The sequence below is a fragment of the Centruroides vittatus genome, unplaced genomic scaffold, assembly GCF_030686945.1.
Source record: "Centruroides vittatus isolate TY-2023 unplaced genomic scaffold, ASM3068694v2 contig_150, whole genome shotgun sequence".
Classification (NCBI taxonomy): Eukaryota; Metazoa; Arthropoda; class Arachnida; order Scorpiones; family Buthidae; genus Centruroides; species Centruroides vittatus.
In genome coordinates, this window is record NW_027120928.1 from 2570272 (window position 1) to 2596382 (window position 26111).

General features: G+C 26.6%; 1 protein-coding gene across 3 annotated transcripts in view; it reads right to left on the minus strand.

Annotated features, from left to right (window-relative positions):
* Positions 1 to 26111, minus strand: part of LOC136968633 (voltage-dependent T-type calcium channel subunit alpha-1H-like) — a 104208-nt gene that overhangs the window by 69674 nt on the left and 8423 nt on the right. For all 3 annotated transcript variants that reach the window (XM_067262635.1, XM_067262634.1, XM_067262636.1), the window contains exon 5: positions 19672 to 20272. In XM_067262635.1, the coding sequence (XP_067118736.1) occupies positions 19672 to 20272 (601 nt within the window). The remainder of the gene's footprint in view (positions 1 to 19671; positions 20273 to 26111) is intronic.

The window sequence follows — 26111 nt, forward strand, 5'->3', positions numbered from 1 at the left end:
GTAAACAATACCATCATTCAGTTATGTGTTTATCAAATTCATCAATTGGAAATTCTGGTCAAAAATTATTACTAAAAGACTTCAATAATTTTAAAAATCGAATGTGTATTTGGGCTACAATTTTTAATCATATTTTAATTTTTAAAAATCACGTTTCTTCCGGTTCAAGCCGGAAGTTTGTTTAATTAATTTAATAGCCATATTTAATTCGGGGTTTCTGTCCTTTCCCTTTTTATATCTATCTCGAATTTTATTTATCTAACACAGTTCTCGAGATTAACGGAGGACAGATAGATATATGGACGGACGGACGGACGACCGACAGTGGGAAATAGGTCTGCAATCTAAAAACTGCAGCCCAATATCATTCTTACATGGATTCATACATTGAAAATTCATTTGAAGAATTGCAATTATAAGATTGATTTCGTGTTAAATATCTTGTTTTCAAAAATATATACACGAATTAAATACAAATATTAAAACTCTGCAAACGTACAAGGTGGTTCGAAATGCAGTTAACCACAGTATATTTTATTTTAAGAATGGTTAAAGCCGATTTGGAGTAGCCGCTTGAAAAATAATCTTAATATAAATATCTCACTTAATTGCTTTTTAGGCCTTTTTGTATTTTACACAAAAAACAATGGAAACGTAATTTTCTAGAAAAATTTTGCTGCATTTGTGCTTATATTTTATATGAAATACAAAATAAACATTTAAATATGAATTTAATAATTAAACTTTGATATTTTATATATTTACAAAATAACAATGAAATAAATTTAAATAAATTGCAAAAAACATCGATTTTTATTGTAGTTTGCAAATATTTTAAATAAATAAATCGGTAAATTTTATTTAAAAAAATTAAAACATTCTTCGGAAATTCCGATTTTGATATTTTTAACAATTTCTTTGCAATTTCGTAATTACCTTTACAACAATTTTAATTTAATTACTTTTTCTATTAGTAAAAAAGTTTTCTGAAAATTAAATTAATGAAATTATTATCTTATTTCTAAATATTTAGTAATAAAATTAACTCGACTTGTTTTCTACATAATAAATTTAAGTAGATCTTATATTAAAAATTACATTATAAGATATTATCTTGAATGATTATTGATCTGTTAAAGAAAAATAAAAATGTTATTCCTATATTTTTATATTAAGCAAATAATAACTCCTTAGCATTAAGGCCTGGATGCCTCATTGATTAATAACGCCTTGACAAGGAAAAATAGTAATACCCAAATTTCAAAAAGTTCATATATACCATATTTGAATATTTATGTATTTATATACATGTAGATATACATAATTATATGAATCTAATCTATGTGGGTTTCTATAAATAATTGGGACAAAGCATTCTTGCTTTGTTATTTGTAACTTACTTGCTTATGTGTAGTACTGTAAATAAGTTTTAGTAAGTATAACAATAGTAAAGTAACCGTACCCTACTGTATTATACTTAAAATACATATCACTGCATAATTTCTATAGGAACTATTTTAACTGCATACATACTGCAAGTACAATACTACTCAATATGTAGATAAAGAGTTTTAAATAAAATGTAAGCAATGTACTAATACTAGTGATCGTATGTCGTATTAAATGTATACGTTACAGTTATGTAATACAATACCGTATAGTATTGTAATACACAAGTATAGTACTGTGTAATAATACTGAGTAGTAGACAATACAATAAGTATTGTCTACTACTGTAATAATACTTGTGTATTATTACAGTAGTAGACAATACTTATTGTACCATATAGTATATTGTTAATAACTGTTGTATGGTTAATTAAAGCATTTATTTCCTAAATTAATAAATATATAATTTCAGTTCATTCAATTAATTAATAAAGAACTAAAGATTATCTACGATACACGTAGACCACACGATAAGGTGTTAGCCGACGATTAGAAACGAATTCGAACCTGATTCAGACTCTCGTATTTTATCATGGGCAACACAAGACATACAGAGCTTAGCAAGACAAGCACGGCTATAAAAGATATTCCGATTAATATATCAATCGAGATATCGTTTCCCATTCTTTACTTACAGGTGCTAAAATGAGTAAACCCAGATCCTCAATTGGGTCAGGCCCATTAGTAATGGCCATATATCCATTAATATGGATATATAGCCATGTTAATGGCTGTATACGGAAGCATGGATGGCCATATATAGCACGCTGTTACATCGCGTTAATTAATCAATAAATCAACAATGGTAAGTTAATTTTATAAATTTTTTTATTAGCATATCGACATAATCAATAAAATGGCAACATGTGAATAAATATCAATTATTTATCAACGATATGTAAAATTAAGTATATGTTTAATATATTTTGTATGGTTGCTTATATTTTTGTCTATTGTTAATCCAGATATTTTTTCGCGCCTAAAACTATTGTTCCCCTGGTATTTATCGCCCTCGTTGAGAACAACAATCTAACACAACAATACATATGTATCAATAATTGTAATATGCAAAAAAACTATTTGTTTGGTAAAAAATTTTCTATTCAACTGGGAACATTTTCCATTCTTTTTATAATTCTTTTGGTTTTTTAACAATTGGTATCTTTGTTGTAGCCATTGATGACATTTTTGAAATCGTTTACAACTTTGTTAAATACTTTTTACATCTTTGTAATTTATATTCTGTCATGAAATGTTATGTTTTTTCATTAATTTCCTGCAATCGATCATAAAAATTTTTAAGAGAAGTTAGAAATAAAATTAATCTAGAAGAAATTATGATATACAGTAGCATCTTTTATGTTTATTATGCAAACTACTGTAGAGCCCAAAGGTAAAATATGTCCTACGTAAGGGCAATTTGTTCCCCTCTATCTTTAAATTAACTAGTTTCCTTTTATCTTCGTATAATTATAATAAACGTGTTCCATACAAGACTTTTAAATGCTTCAAAAATATCTACTATAAAAGGACCACGAGTCTTGAATGCTTAGGGCACACAAATCTCTTAGTCTAATCCTGATTTTTATATCTTTATAATTTTATAGCTATTATATACTTCTAAAGTATTACATAATTTATTAATATTGGGAAACTTTTATTAAAATATAACTTTCCCTATATTAATAAATGATATATAAGTATCCTAAGTCATAAAATTTAAAATTGCATTCAAAATATATAATGTAATATAATAATTATTATTAATTATTACTTTATTTTTTATATTATATTTTAAAATATTATTATATAATAAATATAAAAAATATTTAAAATAGTTTGAATTATTCTTATATGATTTATAAATTATAGGTAAAAATATAAAATTATTATTTATTATTTTTTTATTAAAATATTTCATTCAGTGTAAATTGATTTTTTAAAATAAAATTTTGATTTTAATTTTTATACTCATATATATATGAAGATTTTATTCGAGTAAAGAGACATTTATCTTAAAAAATTCTATAGAGAGTTGTTGATGATAACCATAAAAAAAGGAGATAAAAATATTATACCGTTATATTCGTTTTCCTAAAATCAATACAATATTTTTTATATGATAAAAACTTAATATATATATATAATTATAATATTTTGCAGATTCGCTTGCAAAGTTATAAATGTTGAAACGTAAAAATGTTTTCTTTATAATAAATTTAAGAAAAACAACTAATTATTGATAAGATATTATTGATTAGTCTTTAAATACATACTTAGTTAAATAAATTATTGTTTTTTTTATATTACACCTTCCATAGATCTTGTAACAACTTGCCCCACCCTGTTAACAACTAGCTCCGAACCGGGGTAAGTTGTTACTTTCCGACTTTAGGTATTGTATTATTAATTGTAAAAAAACTTACAAAAAATCAACCCCAAAACTGTATTTATAGCAAAGTTAGATATATTACTAAATTTTAATCTCTTAATACTTATGCTAGAATTATGTTTCCTTAACAAAATATAAGGTTGATTAAAAAACGGAACTTGTAGCCCCGCTCTCCCCTATATATATATATATACACTTTGAAAGCGAATTTCCAAATATTATAATAATTATTTTAAAATATATTTCTTGCGAGGATGATTGATTAATAAATGCCAGTGGCGCGTTATCCTATGGGCAAAAAGGGCGATTGCCTGGCGCTTCCACCAACAGAAGGCCCAGACCAATCTTTTATAAACTCATTACTGTAGTAAGAATATCGAAATTTAAATTTGGCATCGTATGTAAGGATTCTAGATTTCCGGTGTGGCACAGGCGTAGAGCGCACTGGTGCCACACCAGTGCGCGCAGAACTTAACCTTTAAAACGAACAAAGATACCGGAAAATCCCCCAAAAATTCCCTGAAGAAAAATGTCTGAAGTCAGCACTTTACTTGGAGCCCCCAATTCAAATTTGCCTGGGCCACACGAAACTACAATGCGCCACTGATTGATGTGATACATAAGCATATTGTAGGTTATATGGCCATCACAGTTATGCCCATTATGAGCTAACCTAATCTGATCTCTGTCTCAATATTATTCATGAAAGATTATGGGAATATAGAGGCATATGAGATAATCAGAATATCTCATGGAGCCATATAATCAGGTTAGTGGAATCAGAATATTTGATGGAAGCATGTTAACACTTTATTGCGTGGCATTATAAAGAAGATTGATATTTTCAAAAATATTCTGATAAATAAGTTAAATCTACCTGACGATTTAGATAGAGGCATAACAACAAACTTTAAAACTAAAAATATTAGATGTAAATTTTGTTGCGATTTTAAATTCAAACGTTAATATATCATATACCACATTAATTTCAATTAAATCACAGTAATTACTTGTGTCAATGGTATTGCGATGAGAAATTACACGTCAAAACAATTAGTACAATCGCGAGAAATTATAAAAAATAAAAGCTGCACTTTTATATAATCTTATTAAATGTATCAATAATAATTAGGTTGATCACCTCTCGGGCCTTGTAAACCCGAAGACTGTTTTAGTCACATGACCACCACCCGCTCTCTGATGATTACGTGACCTTAGCCACCTTCTACTGGTCACGTGACTAGCAGTTTTGTCGCGGTCAACATAGAAGGAGGCTGGGTAAGCCCAAATTTAGGGACAGAAATGTACAAATTTATTACATAACCTTGACGAAAAAGGATAAAAGTCCCCTTAATCTATGTTAATTTTATTATCGAAAATAAAAACTACTCATTACCTATACCTATAATTGTAGTAATAACAATTTAACAAATTCCAACATATTAAATCCATTCTGTTTTGCATATTCTTATGTTACATCCTCAGGAGTATTGTATACTTTATGAATATGCAGGACAGTTGAGATGTTATATGGGATGCCCGGGTGGAAGAGCTCCTCATGCTCCTTAGAGGATTGCTTTTGCTTTTCTTTTTTTTTCCTTCTTCTTTTTGAAGAAATGAAATACGTAAAATGTTTCTTTTGTTAATAAATATCATGTAAATATCTTTTGTCAGTAAAAATAACATTAATTTATACGAGTAGAAACCACTAAAAGCTCCTAAGTTTTCTCCAAGTAAAAAATCCTCCCCTCGACAGCCCTGTAGGAAAAAAACACTTCAAAGGGAGATAGAAAATTTAAACTTTTGATTAATATATTGTTTGGTTATGCTTAAAAATTGGTACAACCCTGAGAAATTATCATAAGATTCTGAACCCAGAGTGATGATTGCCTTAATGGTGATAATTTTAAACTGCAAATAATATTGAATTGATTGATTGATTTGATAATAAAAAGCATCAGTGCGTTATAAACTATATGATCTTTAATTTTGTCCATATTAACAATATTATTAGTATTTGACGAATGACATTCAGCACACCAAGGTACACTTTATAGTTTGTTTGTGAACAAAAATTAAGTGTACCAATTTATGAGCTCGATTTTAGGCTATAAATTAGGAAATCGCATGCATAAGGGAATTGACAACATGGATGTGGCACAGGGAATTCTTTACATAATGAATTAAAATCAAAAGTTTATTCATTATATGAAGAAATTATTTATATTATTTTACTTTTGTTAAAAAATTTCGTCACTAAATTGATATTTTACAGTGCTTTCTTCGAATAAGAAATGTTATCTTTAGATACATTTAATACATTATTAATTGGAAAGTATTCCTTATAATTCAATAATTGTGTATAGTAGCATTTTTCTGGCATTCTGAAATTTGTAGAAATAAGATGAAAAACAAATTTTCTTTCATGTCAATCATTCATAATTAGTGTAAAATTTCGTTTTGCAGCAATTAGATAATAATCCAATCCAAATAATACTATCAATAGAACAATTGAAAAACTTTTTGAAATATTTAAAACAATTGGAATAGCTCTTTTAATTGCTATTTCTCTTTACGTCACTCTATTATTTTATATTGTGATGTTTAAAATTATCATTTTTCTTACGAATCTATAGTTATATCGAGGAAATGATCAAATATCAAGATGTGAAAGCCCTGTTATTCAGGGGCCAACCGAAAGATTGAGGAACAAGACCCATCAATCCGCTACATGCCCATTTAATGATCCACAAATACAATTGTAATGTTTTAAATCCGGATCCACAACTTTTTACAAGAGAAGAACAACAAATTTATATATAATATGTATATATAAAGTCTAAATATGTATGTACATATCTACAATGTTAGGTAAAGTGTTCAATACTGTTCGAAACATCTTTACCAGATTTGGCATGAATATTTCTCGACGCCCTAAAAAAATGAATGCTCTGGAGGTCTTCGGTCAACCACAACTAAAGCCCACCCTCTCTTAACTTAAAGCAATTTTTGTGTTCTACAGTTTCATTATTAGGTCAATAAATCTACATTTTAGTTACTTAGTCCATTGTTTTTATCACCCTAACCAAACCTAACTTTACCAATTACCTCCAATTACCTATCCCCTCAAAGACTCGAGTAATTCCAAGCTTTCAATAAAAATTTCATAAATTTGCAACGTGGAAAATGTAAAAACATTAAAATAAACAATTAAAAATTTAATTAGTTATTGATTTATGGAAGAAAACGAAATAGAAGAAAATGAAAAACATGTTAAATCTAAACTAAATTAGCTAAATAAATAAATAAATAAAATAAAGACGATTAAATAGAAGTGATTAAATTATTATATATTTTAAAATATTTTTCTTAAATTATTATGCCTTTGTATCCTTTATAATAGCTGAAATTTATCTTTGTATACTAGTACTTTTATCAATTAACAGGACTTATTATACTGGAATATTATGGATGCAGATACAAAGTCTTACTGATCAGAAATAATATTTTTTATTTAGTTAACAGGTTAACTAAATAAAAAATATTATTTCTGATCAGTAAGACTTTGTATCTGCATCCATAATATTCCAGTATAATAAGTCCTGTTAATTGATAAAAGTACTAGTATACAAAGATAAATTTCAGCTATTTTTCTTAAAGTTTAAAAAACTGAAGAGATGAAATAGGGTAAAATGTATATATATATGATGGATGATTCCTTGTATGTATTCGCGAGAAGGAAGAATACAAAACAAACAAGTAAACATGTAAACAAGATGATCAATCTCAAATGGAAACATACTAAAAGATGAAACAGTAAGTAATAAAATATTGACAATAAGATGATAAGAAATAGGGAGGAAAATGATGATTTATCAATAAATTCAACAAATAGGTAATATTAAAACAGAAAAAATTCAAACAAAAAAGTATTTTATTACTTAATGTAAAATAATTTATATAAAAATGCTTGAAAGTATTCAAAGTATAAATTAAACACTGATATTTTATATAGGATGATGGAATTGAAGAAAATAAATTGAAAAAGTATACATAATTGTATATAATATATAAATTCTTTCACAATTTTGTAAGTAAAAGTTAGTTTCATATACCACATTGATTAATATTATAATTATGACTATAAAATTATCATTAAGTTTCACTATTTGCAAATATCATTCACACTAGTAAACACTGGGAAGGAGTCGAAATTTAAGCTATATTTGAAGAATTTCTAGTGAATTGTATGTACTGTATTGACACAGTATAACAGAGATATTAGTAAACGAGCGAAAACTATTATGACGATGACACAGTAGTCGGGCTGCAATTTTTAATCATATTTTTAATTTATTTAATTTAAAATATATGCTCTCCCTCTCAAATTAGTAGTGTTTTGCTCCTGTCTATCGTACTTTTCTTGATAACAACACAGTCATGCCTGTCATCTTTGTAACTCTATTTTGGATAAACCTTTTGAATTTAAATCATGTGACTTCCGGCCTAGACCGGACGTATGTACAAATATATAGTTAATCGGGATCACCTTCAACTATGCTTTTCAAATCTGGTCTTGACTTTTATCTGTCGGACTTCATTCTTGAGATTAAGGAATGACAGACAGACAGCGACAGTGGAAATTTTTAGTGTAGTCTACAATTTTTTTCAAATTTCAGCCCAAAAAGTGATGAACATTCTCTTCAAAAGAACGAAATTAAAAAATCTTATAAATTTTATTTACATATATGTATCTGTTTTTATGTGTACTGATGCGAAATTTCTATATTGATTCATATAATTGGTGAAAATAAATAAAACATATACATTTATTTTAAAATATGGTATATCTAAATATTATAGTATATAAGAAATATTGTAATGAAATTTTAGAAGGTACCATCAAGTACTTAAGGATACGTACGAAGGTAAAGAAGCAAATTGAAAAGTAATATATTAAGCATACAAAAAAATGTTTCTGTATAGTTTTAAAATAACATTTTTGAAAAACATTTTAAAAAGAAGAATTTCTTAATTTCTAGAAGGAAATAAAAATAGAAATAATTAACTTGTATGCAAATATTGCATAACTGATAACAGTATGTAGTCTGGACGTCGTCTATGTAAGTAAAGATGTGGTAAGTAGAGTGAAATTGCATAGAAGATATAGGAAATTTCCATCGATTGTAATTTATCGGAAGCTTTTCTTAAGAACCTCATCTGTCGAGCTACTGCATTTCTTAACGGCATATTCTTTCCGACAAAAGAACTCCCCTTCATTACATCATCTCAACTATTAATATTTTATCTCATCCTAAACAATGATCCATCTTTTCAAAATACTCCGACTTGTGTGAAATGCTGTTCAGATATCTTTTTTACGTTTATTCTCTATAATTTATACGTATTAATTCCTCAAATTTAATTATAATTATCGAAATTATGAAGGCTTTGAAATTAATATGGCTTATTGTATTAGTGTATAGTAGTTAACAAACTATTTAATATTTGTGTATTAGTTTCATAAAGCTTAAATTCGTATCTATTAACACAATAGTTAATAGATACGAATTTTTGAATAATTAGTATAAATTTCTATACAGTTATATATAGTCCAAAGCGAAAAAAAAATGTTCGGTAGCGTGCGATCCCGGTTTACACAGGTTTTACTGTATTTCTCTCTTCCTGAAAATAATTTAATAAACTAATTACTCGAAAGTTTACGTTATCAATGGGCTCTACACATATGTGTATTCAATAATAGCTCATTAGTTAAAGGTTAATATATATCCCATATAACTGCATAAACAATAATACGAGCTCATATTACAGCGCAACTGGTGAATTCACTTGTGATTTTTCGAATGTTGTAACACCGTAATTCTGCTACCAGAATTCTTGATGGCTTAAAGTCTAGTATTCGTCTTAATGATTATTAATTAAGTCTTTAGATTTATGTTGTAGGGAAGCGTGACAATTCGTTAAGATATAAATCATCTGTATAATTCCATACTTATATACAGTGAGACTGTATGTATTTCTTCGTTTAACCGGTAGTGTATACAGGTGTCATCATTAATTAAGGGACATCAGGAATAGGTTTGTGCATTTTAAAAAGACAATTTTGATTAAGAACTGATGTAAGTCTTCTGCCCTTTCTTGAATACTACTCAATTTTTTATAAATTCAGTGTTTTCGAAGAAACTAGAGTGAAAGGTATTGTTTAGGAGTAAAGTTAAGGTAAACCTCAAAGCAATTACTTTGAAACAACATGGGGAATGAAAAAGCAGAGAAGAGTGGCAGAAGGTAAAAACAGATGGAAAGTTAAGAGTTATACTTGACTAGTCGTTAATTTAATTACTAATAAATAAATGAATGAATGCTTAACTCTGTTTTACTAGGCTGCAATTTGAAAAAAAAAAATTGTAGACCTATAAATACCCACGTCCATCTGACTGTCCTTCCTTAATCTAGAAGACGATGTTAAATAGGTGTAAGTCAAAACCATATATGAAAAGCTTAGGAGAAGGCTCGATTAACTGTACATGAACTTCCGCTCTAGATCGGAAGTCACACTATTTCATTCAAAACCTTCACGACAGCATGACTACTTTTATCAAAAAAGTATGATATACAGGCGCAATACATTACTAATTTGAGATCGAGAGCATATATTTAAATGTAAAGTATGATATAAAATTGCTGCCCGGCATTGTAAAGATGTCACAATAATTTTTGCTCGTATAATAATTTTAATGCTAAAAATGCATTTACTTAATATATTACAAAATAACGCTGCAAAATTCCATATTTTTACGGCATATTACAAAGAAAGAGTTCGATTTCAAATAAAAATAACATAAAAATATTAATTTAAATAAAATTGTTGAATTAAATTGAAAAATTTTTATTACAAAGCTTATCTATATTATCATCTTTCGAATTATTTATCATCAATTAGTTGGTCAAAGATGAAATTTTTATAAAGATTAAAGTTTTCCATGGAATTTAAAGAAGCTTCATTTCATTTTTTTTCTTTTATAATTTCTTCTATATTCTAATTAAAACTTTAAAACTTTCGGATTACCGTAATGCCATCAAAACCTTGTAGATTATCAACTTAGCATTAATGATGTTGCTAGTAGCTTAATTAATGGCTACTACTAAACTTCGATGCAATAAATCCGATTATTTTCGTAACTTTTTAATGTTTCTAATAATTGAGTGTTTATCTATTAAGTAAATAAACTAGTTAATAAAATGATAAATTATTTCCAATTTCATATAAATTAATAATGTTTAAACAATTAACTATTGAAACATCAATAAGGAAGAAAAAAAAAGAGAAATAATATAATAAATGCAATTAAAATGTATATTTAGGTAAATAGAATGGTCCAAATATATATCGGTTAAGATTATCGGGCTGCAATTTGAAATTTTCAGCCCAATTATTCTCGTAATGATTGTTCTCATTAATTTATAAATTTTTTAAGGAAAGAAACCCACAAAAAACTAGCAATTTTGTAAAATTTGCAATGTTTTTTGATATTAAACAATGTAGAAGTAGAATCTTAGAAGAGATAAAATAGCAAAGGAAAGCAAATTTAATAAAACTTCGCTACAAAATGTCTTCAAATGGAAATTTTAACACTTAGAAATTATATTAAAATTTTGTTTTTAATTTAAATACAGATTAATGTGATTTATACACTTTCCAGAAGTTAAATAAATTTAAATGTTAAAAAAAACTGAAAACTCTGGAAGCAATATAAACGGCTTATTTGCATATTTAATATATTGTACGAAGTATGTTAATTAAATATGTCGTACAGAATGAACCCAACTTGAATAGAAAGTATTTTGTTTACAAGTTTAAAAAGTATATAAGATTTTAAGTAAAAAATCCACAAATAAAATCAACAGTTTTGTTTTAAATATAAGGAATATTTTAATGAAAAATCTGATTTCTCCCGGATTTAATTAAAATATTCCTTTAGACACCAGTCTGAGTTTTCGATGTATTGTAGAATCAGTTTTAACCTAATTCTTACACAAAAAACGTATTGCAATTGAATAAAAATACTAATAATTTGAGTTATGGTTTAAATATTCACTAAAATAAAGTAGTTATTATATGTAATTTTATTCTATTTTAATTGAAATAGCATTTTTCTCAGCAATTGTATAGAAAGTCTATAGAACATGCTAGGTCATTCCATAGATTTTATGGGATTTTTATGGAAAAGGCTGGCAAAATGTGTTTATTCAAACCAGATATGGACAGTAGGGAGTTGTGGTGTTTTTATTCCCATAGTATTTTAATGATAGATAAAAGCGAAATTCATTGCAAGCCATTTTAAAATACTCTTACGAACATATATAGCAGCTAATTTTTAGTTGATGTGAATTAATTATTATCGTATTGAAAGATGCCAATGAGACCACGTACAATTCCTTCATTGAGTATAACATTAACTTCTATAATTCTATAAATTTTAATAATAAACATAACAATAGATGCATAATTAAATTCAAGACAGATTCATGCCATTAACATTCGATTTTTTAAAGTATTATTTATACTTTTTATTTTTTAGTTTTGATTTATATAAATCTATACAGTATTATTATATTTAATTTCTTTGTTTTACTAATTCCTTAGTTTTTGTTAATTAAATAGAGTTAAATCATAAAAATTTGCATATAACTTGGATGTTTAATTAAAAAATATATATTTCAAATAGATTCGTAATGTCGTTTGTCTGTCCGTCTGACCTTCTTTAATCTCAAAAACGGTGTTAGATAGAAGAACATCGAGGGCAGAAATGAAAACAATAGGGAAAAGAGGCCCAGATTTACTATAAAGGAACTTCCATACGTGATTTTTAAACTTAAAATATATATTAAAACTTGCAGCTCGGCATTGTCACGGTAAGTAACGTTTTTTTCGAATTAATTTTACCTTTGTCTAACGCAAAAATACTGAAATTTATCTTAGAGCAGAAAACACAGCTTTATAAATAAATAAATAAATAAATCATATTCTTTAAATATTTGAAGTCTGAAGTTTGGAATCAATCAACCTTTCAAAAAAGACAATCAGATCTAAAAAACTATTCATTCAAAAAGTTTTTTTTTTCATATTTATCATACATTTTCCGATTTTATACACTCGCGGATCATATTTTATTAGTTTCTTTCCATTTTAGAAAATAAAGTGTCTCGCAAAAAACTCATAAAATGGTATTGAGCTCAGTTCGTCTTTTTGCATATATTAGACGCCTTTAATAATTTTTTAAAAATTATAAATTATACTTTGTATATTTATTTTAATGATTGTATAGTTTACGTGTAAAAATATTTAAAAAATAGATTAAAAATAAAATTTCTAAATGATAAAAAATGCGAGTGATAAGCGGAAATCGATGAAGAGCAAATCTCACCAATTTCATGATCTTATCAACTATAGCAGAGTTTTTTTATGTAAGAAAATCTAAAAATAAAGATGTTACATTTAAATTTTTGCATAAAATGAACTTTAAACTTGCTAAATTAGTGTTTTTCAGGAATTCTTCTTTTAATTTTCACTGAAATTCATGTTAATCATTCGAATAATGCTGAAGTGTATAGAACAATTTTCATTCTGTCTTACATTAAATTTTTACTACAATTTTTGTATTGCTCTTTCTAGTAAAATAGACTTTAAATTACAATATTTAGATAACTAGTCTTTATTATAATTTTAATTTTCACTATAATTCATATTTATCTATGAAATATGACATTGATTTCACTTAGAATTAAATAAAGAATAATAAAAATACTGGGGCGTGTTCCAACAGTCAAGGCTGCTGGTGATAGCATGTTTTCTATCTTTATACGGAAGAAACAACAGAATTTGCAAGAAGAATGGAAAATATGCAAATATCAACGGATTTAACAAAAAAATTCAAAGATTAGACGTAAATACTTACTCCCAACTGTCTACGAATTGCGCAAACATAATCCCTTGGTCAGACTACGTAATGACATTATAATAATTGAACGTGAAAAATTAACTTACAGTCTAAATACTGGGAAATTAGTGCATGTGGATACCTTTCTTCCGTCTTCTAGATTAACAAATACAACAAGCTGATATACTAAGAAGCAAAGTAAAATTCAATACAATAAAACTTACTTGAACAACCAATTATTTACTATTGTCAACTGGAATAGCCAAGGGCTTAAAAATAAAATTCCACTAATCACCTCTTTTTACTCCAAGCATGAACCCGATATCTTCGCTACAACAGAAACTTGGATAACTTCTGAACTGACTTATAAGTCAAATTCTAATGTTACTAACTTTAATAATTACAACAAAGTCAAACAATACTACAACAACTTACTCAAGACAAAAAAGAAATACTACTTCAGGAAACTCGAATCAAACTTAGTAAAAAACAGTAGAGACAGTAAATTATTCTGGTCTACAATAAGAAGATTCCGTTTTAAATCAAACCTAACTGAAAAATCACAAATCATAGACTTCGTACTTGGAAAAATTTCTATCAAAGATTCCCAAAAATTCATTCAAATTTACTACCAATAATAAACACACATGCTTATAGCGAATACTTAGACTCCGATTTTAACATTGATGAACTGAATGAAGCAATACAGAAAACAAAAAGTAACTCAACCCCAGAAAATGATATTCCTACTAAATTTCTAAAAATGCTTCCAAATAAAGCCAGGTTAAAACTGTTAAATCTCTTTAACACCATGTACAAAGCCACTTCTTAACCAGACTCTTGGAATTCAGTTATCCTTATCATGATCCATAAAAAGGGTGACCAGCTTAGTAATTACAGACATTGCTATCAAAAATATTTAAGAAAATGCTTCATCTGAATACTGACAAAAAATTTTCAACGATGGACTAAAGATACTGATCTGGAAGCCAAATTTCAATATACTTTTACTAAAAATAAAGGAACTGAATCAGCAATATTCATATTATTAATGATAATACAACTTCATCTACTAAAAAAGCATAGCAAAGTATATGCTGCTTTCATCGATATACAAAAAGCTTTTGATTCAATCTGTATCCCACAACTAGTAAATAACTTAAAAGCCTGCATTGCAAGTACTCGATTCTCAACTACTATAAAAAAGCTCTTCTCAAATTATAACATAAGGATCAAACAAGACAAGACTCTTTCTCCCTTACTAACTTTTTCTCGAGGTGTTCTTCAAGGTGATCCCCTGTCGCCATATTTATTTAACTTCTATCTGTTCGTCATTGATCAACTTTTCCATAATTCAACCGATGACATTGAAATAAACAACAGAAACTTTCCCTACATATTATTCGCAGATGATCTAGTAATACTAGCACCCACCAAAATTTCATTACAAAGAAAAATTAACCAGCTAAATCTTTATTTTAAATCAATCAACTTAGTAATAAATCCGACTAAAACCAACATTATTATTTTTCGCAATAATAGCAAAATATCCGAAAAAGAAACTAAAATATACCATGACAATACTCTACTACAAACAGTTAATGAAGTAAACATTCTGGGTGTCGTCTTTGATGGGAACGTAACCTTCAAAGCTAAAATCTCAAGAATTAACATGAAAGTAAAGCAGGCTATCGGCAACCTTTTATTTCTATGCTCAACCCTTATTACTATGGTTTAAAGATCAACTCTCTTTAAACCATAGTAATTATCATCCGTGGTACACCAACTTATTCGAAATTCCATCTTCCCAGCCATACATGTGGCAGCCAATTGATTTGAACGTGAAACGATTAATAATCCAGCTACGCCTTAACAAATACTCTATGTAGGTATTATTAACAAATAGAAATTTTTCAAATACCCATTGTTGCTTATGTCAATCCGAAGATTTCTCAGCATTTCACATTCTAAAAAACTGTCAAGAACTTACAACTTTGCGTGAACAATATGATATCATACGAATATGTAACTGTAGTTCACCTTCAAAATAAACTTAAACTTTCTCAATAAAAAGGATCTATATAAAATGTATAATTACTTTGTTAAAATCATGGAAAAATTTTTAAAAAATTATATAAATGTTATTAATAGTAAATAAGAACTATTATAAAACTTCAATGTCCTAATACAGTATCTTTTACTTATCATGTCCATGTCTATAAGATATAAGGCAAAATGACTGTACGTTTTTCTTAAATTATGATTGTTTGTTATTAATATAATACCATTGTAAACTAAAACTGTTAATTAATTTCATTTCTATGTATCACCCCCCGTAACAGGGAAATCTTTCCCTTTTGCTAATAAATTTGAATTGAATAATAAAAATATGAAAAATTTATGCGAATGCAAAATATACAGACAATTCAAATTGGTTATTCTTTCGGATTTTGTGTTGTTAGTATGAATATACGCATCCATACTAACATATACATATAAATATACATGTGAACATGCAGCGAGATAATAAGAAGCTCGCTGCTAAATAATTTTATTGGTACTTTCCCTTCAGCCATATTCGATTAAAAGTCACAATCATTCACCTTTTGCACACTCATTTATCAGTTTAGATTTACTAAAAGTAACTTTACTAATATTCATATAATTTATATATATTTTTTGTTTAACAAGTTTGAAAATGTTGAGTAAATTCAGTTATTTCTGGAATAAATTATCCTATTTTTAACAATAATATAAAGCTGAAAGTTTCGCTTTATTTCCTTTATAAAATTTCCATATCTGGTCTCGATTTTAATAGTGTCTTGCCCCCGTACATCATACTCTTCCTGATAACGATAGAGTCACGCCGATTATCTTCATTCTCGAGAAAAAATTGAATTGAAATCACACGACTTCCTGTACATACCGGAAGTTTGTTTACAGATAATAGGGAGTTCTGGCCCATTCCATATATCGATTTTAATCTGTTTAACTCCGTTCTCGAGATTAACGAAGGATGGACAACTGTGGGAATGTCTAGATCTGCAAGTTGAAAATTGCAGCCCAATGAGATACACTTTAGTAAATTTAACTTATATGTCCATTAACTCATAGCATAACAATGTGACAATTAATTTAATTTATATACGTCATCGTGAATTTTTTAAAGTTTGCATTGTAATAATTACATACAATTGTTATCAAATATTTTTTTTATTTTTTATACTAATGATTAAATAAAGTCATTCTAGAAAATTACAGTTACTTTAGATAATTATTCTAGATCAAATTACGACTGTTAGCTACAGACTATGACAAATGAGATTAAAATAAATAAATATAACAGATATCTCGAAATAAATTGCTATTTTAGATTTTTTTACACGAATATAATAAGGTTTAAATCTGTTATCTATCTACAAAACGAATTTTCAAATGCTGATACGTTGCTATACATCACATTTAATTATAATTATCAAGAGCAAAGTTCAAATATCTTACTTTTTCTTTACTTGTAAATCATATTTTAATTTATAGAACTAACGTTTTATTCTTAGTTAATTAGCAAAACTTTAAAATTAAATATAACTGTTTTATCTTTCTTCATTATATAAACAAATACAGTAAAATCTGTGTAAACAGGAACAGCGCGGATTGGCAAGTTTCCGTTTTGAACAGGTTTTACTGTATGTATTTTTATGATTTTTGTGGTAGTATTTTAATAAATATTTTATATATTATTTATTTATTAGACAAAAAAATATTAATGTCTTAGGACAATTTTTTAAAATAAATTTATATCAATTTCTTTCAAAAATACTTAAAAAAACAATTAATTTTAACGACTTTTCTAAAACTGTTGTATAATTATTAAATGAAAGAATACAGAAATTTTATTTTATTAAAAAATTAATTGTATTTTAATGCTATTTGAAAAAATTCTTATAATGTATTAAATACCATTTAACCCATTTTAGAGTTAATGTAGAATTTTGTAAAAATTTTAGTAAAAACAATGAGCTGGGTTAAGAGAATTAAAAGTAATATTAATTGGGCTGAAATGTGAAAACTTGTAAACGTATAAATTCTCACTGTCGTCCGTCTGTCTGTCCTTCCTCAATCTCGAGAATGATACCAGATAGAAAAAGGACAAGATCAGGAGATTAAATTAATGGACAGGAGGCTCCGATAAACTGTATATGAATTTTCGTTTTGGATCAGAAGTCGCGTGATTTCAATTTAAAATTTTTTCCAGAACACAATTACATAGATGACCGGCATGACTCTGCTGTTAATAGAAAAAGTATAATGTACAGAGGCAAGTTACTACAAATTTGAGGTGGAAAGCATATATTTTAAATTAAATACGTTAAAAATATGGTTAGAAATTTTTGCTCGTTTGATATTAATATTTTACATCAGGCAATTTAGTTCTTTTAATTTTTTTAATAATTATTAAAGTTATATTAATAAAAGAAATCATAAACTTATAATTTATTTTATAAATATTTATTATACAGTTAAACCTCTAAACAATAGCCATTGACAAAAAGAAAAAATGGCGTTGTTCGAGGTTTAGTTGTATATGTTGTTATATGTTAAAAGGTTTTATATGATTTCGAATATATTTATGAGAGATTTAGAAAAATTTTTTTATATATAGAAAAAGAGATTCAACAATCCTTATATTTAAAAATTAAATAAATGTGATCAATTTTATTAAAATTATAATGCAATTATAAAAGGGATATTTTTATACACACATAATGTAATAAATATGTGGAAACCCAAAAGGCAGATAACCAAATTAATTAAGTTTTTAATATCTCGGTTAGCTGGCTTTCGAGCCACCTGTGTGTATAATTAAGCGCAATTTTTGCTAGCAATGAACCCAGAAATAGTATATTTTACTAACTTATTATTGTATATATGTATTTTAATGCATATTTTTGAAGTTTTTAAGAAATATATTCTTCAGAAATACTGAAAAATATATGAATTATAGACATTTCTTTTTCTTCTAACAAGATACGAAAAACTAGATACGAAGACAAAAGAATAGATTTAACAAGAAAAATATGTCTACAATTTTGTCTTGAAAGTTATTTTAAGCTTTAAAAAAAGTCTGTCTGACAGTAAACTTTATTTTTTAAAGATTTTATTCAATGTCATATATAATTATCTTATATATTATTATGTTAAATATTTAAATAATTTAAAATAAGAAATTCTTATTGCTACTTTCAAAATCTTATGAATAATTAATCATAAATGACCTAAATATAATAACAGAACAATTTATCTAAAAACAGCAATTATATTTTATAATTTTAATCTAAAAATAAATTAATTAAATAAGAGAATTTGTTTTAAATAATTCGAATTAAATAAATAAAGAAATAGAATATATACGAAACATTTATTATACTTTCTTGTATAATAAAATAAATAAGAGCTTATATAAAAATTATATTGATGTGGATAACAGAAGTTGACCTCTTTCTCGGTTTTCCTCAAGCAAAAATGATAAATGTTCTTGTTTATCACTACTTATACACTAGTAATAAAATGCACATCTGAGATAAAAAAAAGGCATTAAAAATCCGAGTCGTAAATATTATATTATAAAAAGCTTATTTATTTAATAAATAATCAGTAAAATAAAAGTGTAAATGTATATATAAACATAAGCATCATTTGTTATAACCTCTTACATTCTTTAAGCATTTAATTTTATAACCGGGAGATCAAAGTAAATGGAAACTTACATGAAAAATGACCAGTTACGACGTCATTAATTCTAGTTACAAGTGTCTAACGAGTGTTTTAAACAAGACACGTTTTAAATATGAAATAAATGAAATTCTTTACCGTTTCCTTCAATTGTGAGCGTACATTCGGCGCCAGAACATCGATGTTCAGGATCAGAAACTTTGAGTACTGTCGGACGTCTTGGTGATGCTACAGGATCGATGTCCGATATTTCGGGGCTGGCACAAGGAGCTGGTGGGCTATCGCTCGTTGGTGTACCTATAGTGCAGTCTGAAGGCTCTTGTAGCTTTGAAACAAAATTTTCGTTTGAAATGATCGAATCTCTCGGTTGAGGAACATTTTCGGATATATGAACCGATTCCACTCTCTTCATGGCACTCTGTCCGGGTTGCCAAGGTGGTCTTATGCGTTTTGTTCGTAAAGATATGGCATGTGGTACTTCTTCTCTCCTCCTCTTACGTTTTGTGTGCCTATACCATCGACAGAATTTTCTTCTCGCTCTCCTCCACAAATGGGCCAAATATTTAATGATTTCTGTGTAGCAACTTGTCGGTTCTGAGGCACTGTTACTTGTCAATGTACTATTGGAATGAAATCTCGCACGTTCTAGTCTCATGCGTTCCATCTCCCTTTTCTTCGTTTCAGAGAATTGAGTAGCAATCACAACCAAACAGAGGTTGATCATAAAAAATGATCCAATCTAAAATATATAACAATATTAATTATGAAGTTAAATTACAGTATTACGATTATCTAATTAGTGAACATTCAAATTACAATAATAGCAATAGTATATTAAATGTACAGGGTATAGTCCCCGTTATTTGCAAGAAGTTCAACAATTCTGTGTATTAAACCAGAAGAAACTCGTGTATTTTTGACTACATAAATGAGAGCGAAATTTATCCTTTAAATGGTTTGAAGCACCCGAATTATTAAAGATAAAACGCAAAATTTTAAACCATTTATAAGCAATTTGACTAAAACAAGTGGTTTATAGTACGATTTTTTTTATCTTGTAATATTTTTTACAATTTAAATTAAATATAAATTTTAAATAAAATTAATAATGATATAATTATAATATAATAAATTTTAAAATTTATATATATTAAACCTTTCATTCATCAAATTACCATTAATAACACGTTATGTCGTTCGATCTTATCGAAAGAGTACACATTGTAAATTTTATAATTAATTAAATATATTTTAAAAAATAATTTATTATATATATATGACTCATACAATATCAAATTAAAGCATAAATATGTACAGAAATAGAAATATTTATAGAAATACATAATATAATAATAAATCTTATATACAACAACCAGGAAAGTAAAAAGTATGGCCATCGGTCAAAAATGCCCCTCTCCGAATTTTACACTTTTGGAGGGGCCTTAAAATGTCGAGAAATGCAAAAAAAATTCGGGGATAATTAATAATAATAAAGTTTTTAAATATAATATAAAAAATGGCGCCACACACAATTTTTAATGTTATTGCCGGGAAAGTTAATCAACTCGCTCCTAAGATTTTTTTCTTATTAATTATTAATTAATTTGATTTATTTTAATAATTAATTATTAATTAATATTATTTATTATTTAATTTAGATTTTATTAATTTATAACGTTCATATATTTAAAACAAAATAAAAATTCTTGTAGAAAATTACTTATTTATTATTTTAATTTTTCAGTGAAGTTTTCTAGTTAGATAATTTTAATTCTTTTAATTGTAAGATTTAATTTATTCTATTTTGAAACAAACTTTAATTATTTAAAAAAATGGAGAAATTTTTGATTAATTAAAGAAAATTAGACTTAAAATAAAAGATTTTGTGACAATATTAAATTAAAATAAATATATTTTTATAAATAAATCTTTAATTTCTTTTTATTATTTTAAAATCTAAAATTTTTCATTAAAATTTTTATTAATTGGTGTCATTAGTCAGTGACATAGCTAAGGTTTTGCTCGTGGAGTGATCTGGAGGGATGATGTAAAAAATACGATCAGAATAAAGAAAAATTAAAAAATAAAATAAAATAAATTAATTATTATTTATTATTAAAAATTGTAAATAACTGTTTTATTTATCAAAGAATTATTTATTTATAATTTTTTAGTTTAAATTTAATTCCTAAAAGACTATGGATCCAAGACTCAAATCCCCCTTAACACGCCATAGCTATTATAATCAAAACTTTATTTTAATTCTGTATATTAAAAGATAATTTATTAATTATAATTTTATAATATTATTGAAAAAAATTATTATTGTTTTAATTCTTTCAATTGTAAAATATCTTGTGTAATTATCCCTCAATATCAATTACTGAGCTGTAGTCTATGAAAAAAAATGATGATTTATCCAGGATAATTAATACTTTTTTATTTTCTGTTTTATTAAATAATAAACAATTTAATTACTATTTATAAAATTATTTAAATCTTATATAAAGAAAAATTTTGTTATAAAATAGTTGTTTCAATCTATTTATTTGGACCTCTTGACATTTCAGTACAGGTACGTGTTTATAGCGAATAAAATTGCGTCAAAATTTTCTTCTTTAATAATTATATTAAAGTATAACGTCATTTTGAATAAAATTTTCTTCGTATAATCCTTATAAAATCTTTATTAATTTGTAAATTTTCCTGTGATAAAACTGTAAAAGTATATATAAATTTATGTTTTTTATTATTAATTAAAACTCTTTTTTAAAAAAAATTATAAAATTTGAATATAAAATATTAAAATTTTAGTTTCTTATGCTATTGTAACTATATATTATTTTTATAATAAATTTTTGGATTATTTTGTGTCTTACATAATAATAACAACAATCCATCACAATAGACATCATATTCTTTGAGAATAAAAAAAAATGCACACATATAGACTCGTTTATTTCCCTAACGCCCACAATATACTAAGTAATATCAGTGGTAAGATCAATAATTACATTGATTACGCAGTGGCGGAGTATAGCTTTATGGAGTTCAGGTAAATTTGAATCAGGGAACTCCATGTACTGTGTTGACTATAGACATTTTCCTTCCAGGAAATTTTTTGAGGGAATATTTTCTTATAAAAGACTGGTTTGCGGTCCCTACCCTCAGGGGGCCCGAATTGCCGTAGGATAACGCGCCACTGTGAGGGCACACTAATCACCAGTGGTTAGTGTGCCCTTAAACGTTTCTTCCATAGGTCCCATGCTATCAAGACTGTGGAGAGTGATCACCAGATCTTGAATTAGGGCCTCTTTGGCCCCTCTGCTCCTTCTTCTGACGTGGTGCGTTCGATTTATTACATTTCTTTCTTCTCTGTTTAATCGCTTGAAAATACATTTTCTAGTAATTATAAGTAAAATTTTATTATACAGATTCATGTCTGGGCCATGTACAGATCAGGGTTCTGTGACTACAGCTCCAACTTTACTCATCGGCCATATAAGACGTATTCAAGAAAACGTAGGAGAATTGTATTCATCCATTTAAAATCAATTTTGCAGTGAAATGGATATAGTTAGATTAAATATAATGGCATCGTTTGTTAAGAGCTAATATAAAATTAGTGGTACCCTTAATTGCGCATAATTCTCCGCCATTTTGGGTAATCGTGCGCAGTGTATAGATAATTAATCATTCCCTTGACAGACTATCACGCTAATCTCTTGGAGTGCCCACTCCAATGCATTCTGCATGGTTCCAATATATGGTTTTCAATGTTTTGCGTTTATAACGCCTTGGCATCTGTGAACAGAAGAGAAAATATGGAAATTATTATGCAAACGTGTTTACTTGTTGCATGATTTCGCGTAATTCTCCTATTCATTTATAGCGACAAACTCTTAAATACACTTATAAAATACGAAGCACGCCTAGCTCTTGTATATGTATTCAATAACACGTAAAGATAATTAAATAAAGCATTTAGCCTTAGTCTTATTTTTCTTTACTACTTAAAATTTTAGAAATATTAGACTTTAATCATGGTTTTACATTAAAAAAGCAGCAATATTAAATGCATTAATTATGAATTGTTTAAATGTAGATACATACAAACACTTTTTCATCATGTTTGTATACTATCTAATATTTCGCAATTATACATCGATTTTAGTCCAGTATAACACCAATATTAACTAAGTAAACAGTAATAATAAAGCACCACAATTTTATTTTATATTATAATAACCAATTTTATTGTGTAAATATTAATTATTATGCTAAATAATAACATTTTTATAAGATAAACCAATTACTTATTGAACTAAAGCTATCATGAAATGTGAATTATCTTAAGATTCAAAGCTACATTTGTATCAATAAGATTAATTAAAATGCATATTATTAAACTAAATTAAGCTTTTTAACTCGACAAACAAACAATTTCTTTTTATTTCGAAATATTCTGATCCAAATTAAAGTAAATGTATGTGCGTATGACATGATTTATAACAGCGCATTGCTTCTATGGAATATGACAAATGTGTTACATTTGTTTTCGGATCAATATTTTTGTAGTAAAGAATTTTGAATATATTCCTCATTTTTGAATATTTTAAACTAGATTTTAGCTGGATCCGAATTCGATTCTAAATCCTGAACCACACTGCACCCATTAATCTGAATATAAAGTATTAAGTTGTTACTCAATGTGAAAACACACTTGTGTTTTCACATTACAGGCACGTTTATAATTAAAAAATAATAAGAAGAAAATAAATATAAAAATTTTACATTTAAATTAAATTATTTAATTATTTTCAGACATAATCCATAATTTAAAAAAAGAATAAAATGATATAGTTTGATAATTACGAATGTTCTACGTCTGGGTTTAAATCGAAGTCAGAAATATACAGATTAGCTCAAAAGTCAGTTAACTGTTCCAGATGCACTTGTGAAAGCTCTAAAGTTATAATTAATAAAGCATTCGAATAAGACATTGAGTCAGTCTTTGCAATGGTTAACTGGCTTTTAGACCACCCCGTATATTAATATTGACATTTTAAATGTCATTTTTATATATTTGTCTTTCACAAATAAGTGTATAAAATAGATTTACTCATATAAACTTAATTGAAAACAAATAAAATTACAAATGAAAATTTGATTAAAGAGAAAATGTAGAAAATTACTAAACTAAATGTAGTTTCTATTATTATTTAATAGAAAAGATATAAAATATTATTTTCACGATATATTTTTATTGCTTAAGCAAACAATTTTATACATATAAACATCTCGAGTTAGATAAAAACACAAGTTGCTGAAATCTTTCCACTGGGATCGATTTTCTTTATAGTGAGTGCTTCCACAAAACAAAATAAAAAATACAGAAAAATATGAAAAAAGTAGAAAAATCTAATGCAATAAAATTTATAAAAAAATAAATTATCGACAGTCATTGACGTGTTAAATTTGAAATCTTTTATACTTAAATTGATATATTGAAAATAAGATTGTATTGAAGGCAATTTGTTCGATTAACTTCTTTGTATATTCTATCTTCTAATATTATTTTCGTAAAGAATATTTTTTTTTTTTGAGTTTCGATAAACGATATTGAATTTAGTTATGCTGATTGCTTTGCTATCAAGAAGCAATTACTTTTACTTGCACATTGTAGCCAGTGAATTGATAGATATCGATTTTTTAGAATTAAGTTATGTGAAATATATAAAACTTCGTAAAGTTTTAAAGTAAATTTAATTCATTAAATATTATCTTTTATTGTATTTCAAATGATTTTCTACAGATCTATATATTATATTCCTTATATATACAGTGGACTCTCAAAGAACTGAGCTACAGGTCATTCACTGTATAGGTGGTACATGTACTTTATATATGTTTTGAGTGTCGTTAAATTTAAACAATATAATAGCACCCACTTTCTTTTCCGTTTATTATTACTACTACACAATAAAACTGGCACCAGATGATTATCATCATCATTACTAATCTTCCAAGGCACATCAGGCAACGTTGTGGACCAAACTACCAATTTTTGTCATAAAACTTAGCTTGCTGTTGGCCATCCACTAAGCATACGTAACATAGCACTTTGGTCTCATCATCATTCTTGTACAGTATAATACAGTGTAATGTATTATATTACAGGACCATTAATGTTGGCTGTAAAAATTATTATAACTGTGTAAAATCTAACGAGGATTTAACTTAATTTTTACCTCTTCTTGCAAATGTATATAAACATGATTATATTTTTCTTGCAGATCGCCATTTATAGAAATACACCGAATCAATACATTTTATTGTAGAGCCAGTTCTACAATAAAGGTCAACAATTTTTGTTCTGTGCCCCAAATTTCACGATTTCACGATGTCATTTTAAAAAATTTATATGTACTTTTTATAAGTGTTTTGTGAATTAAATTTAGTTTACATTAACTTCACGATACAGTGAACACTTTATATTATTAATGTAAAATAATAATTTTAACAATAAATTTCCACTTTTTTTATTCTTCCAAAAAAGAAAGAACCAGTTTTCGGCC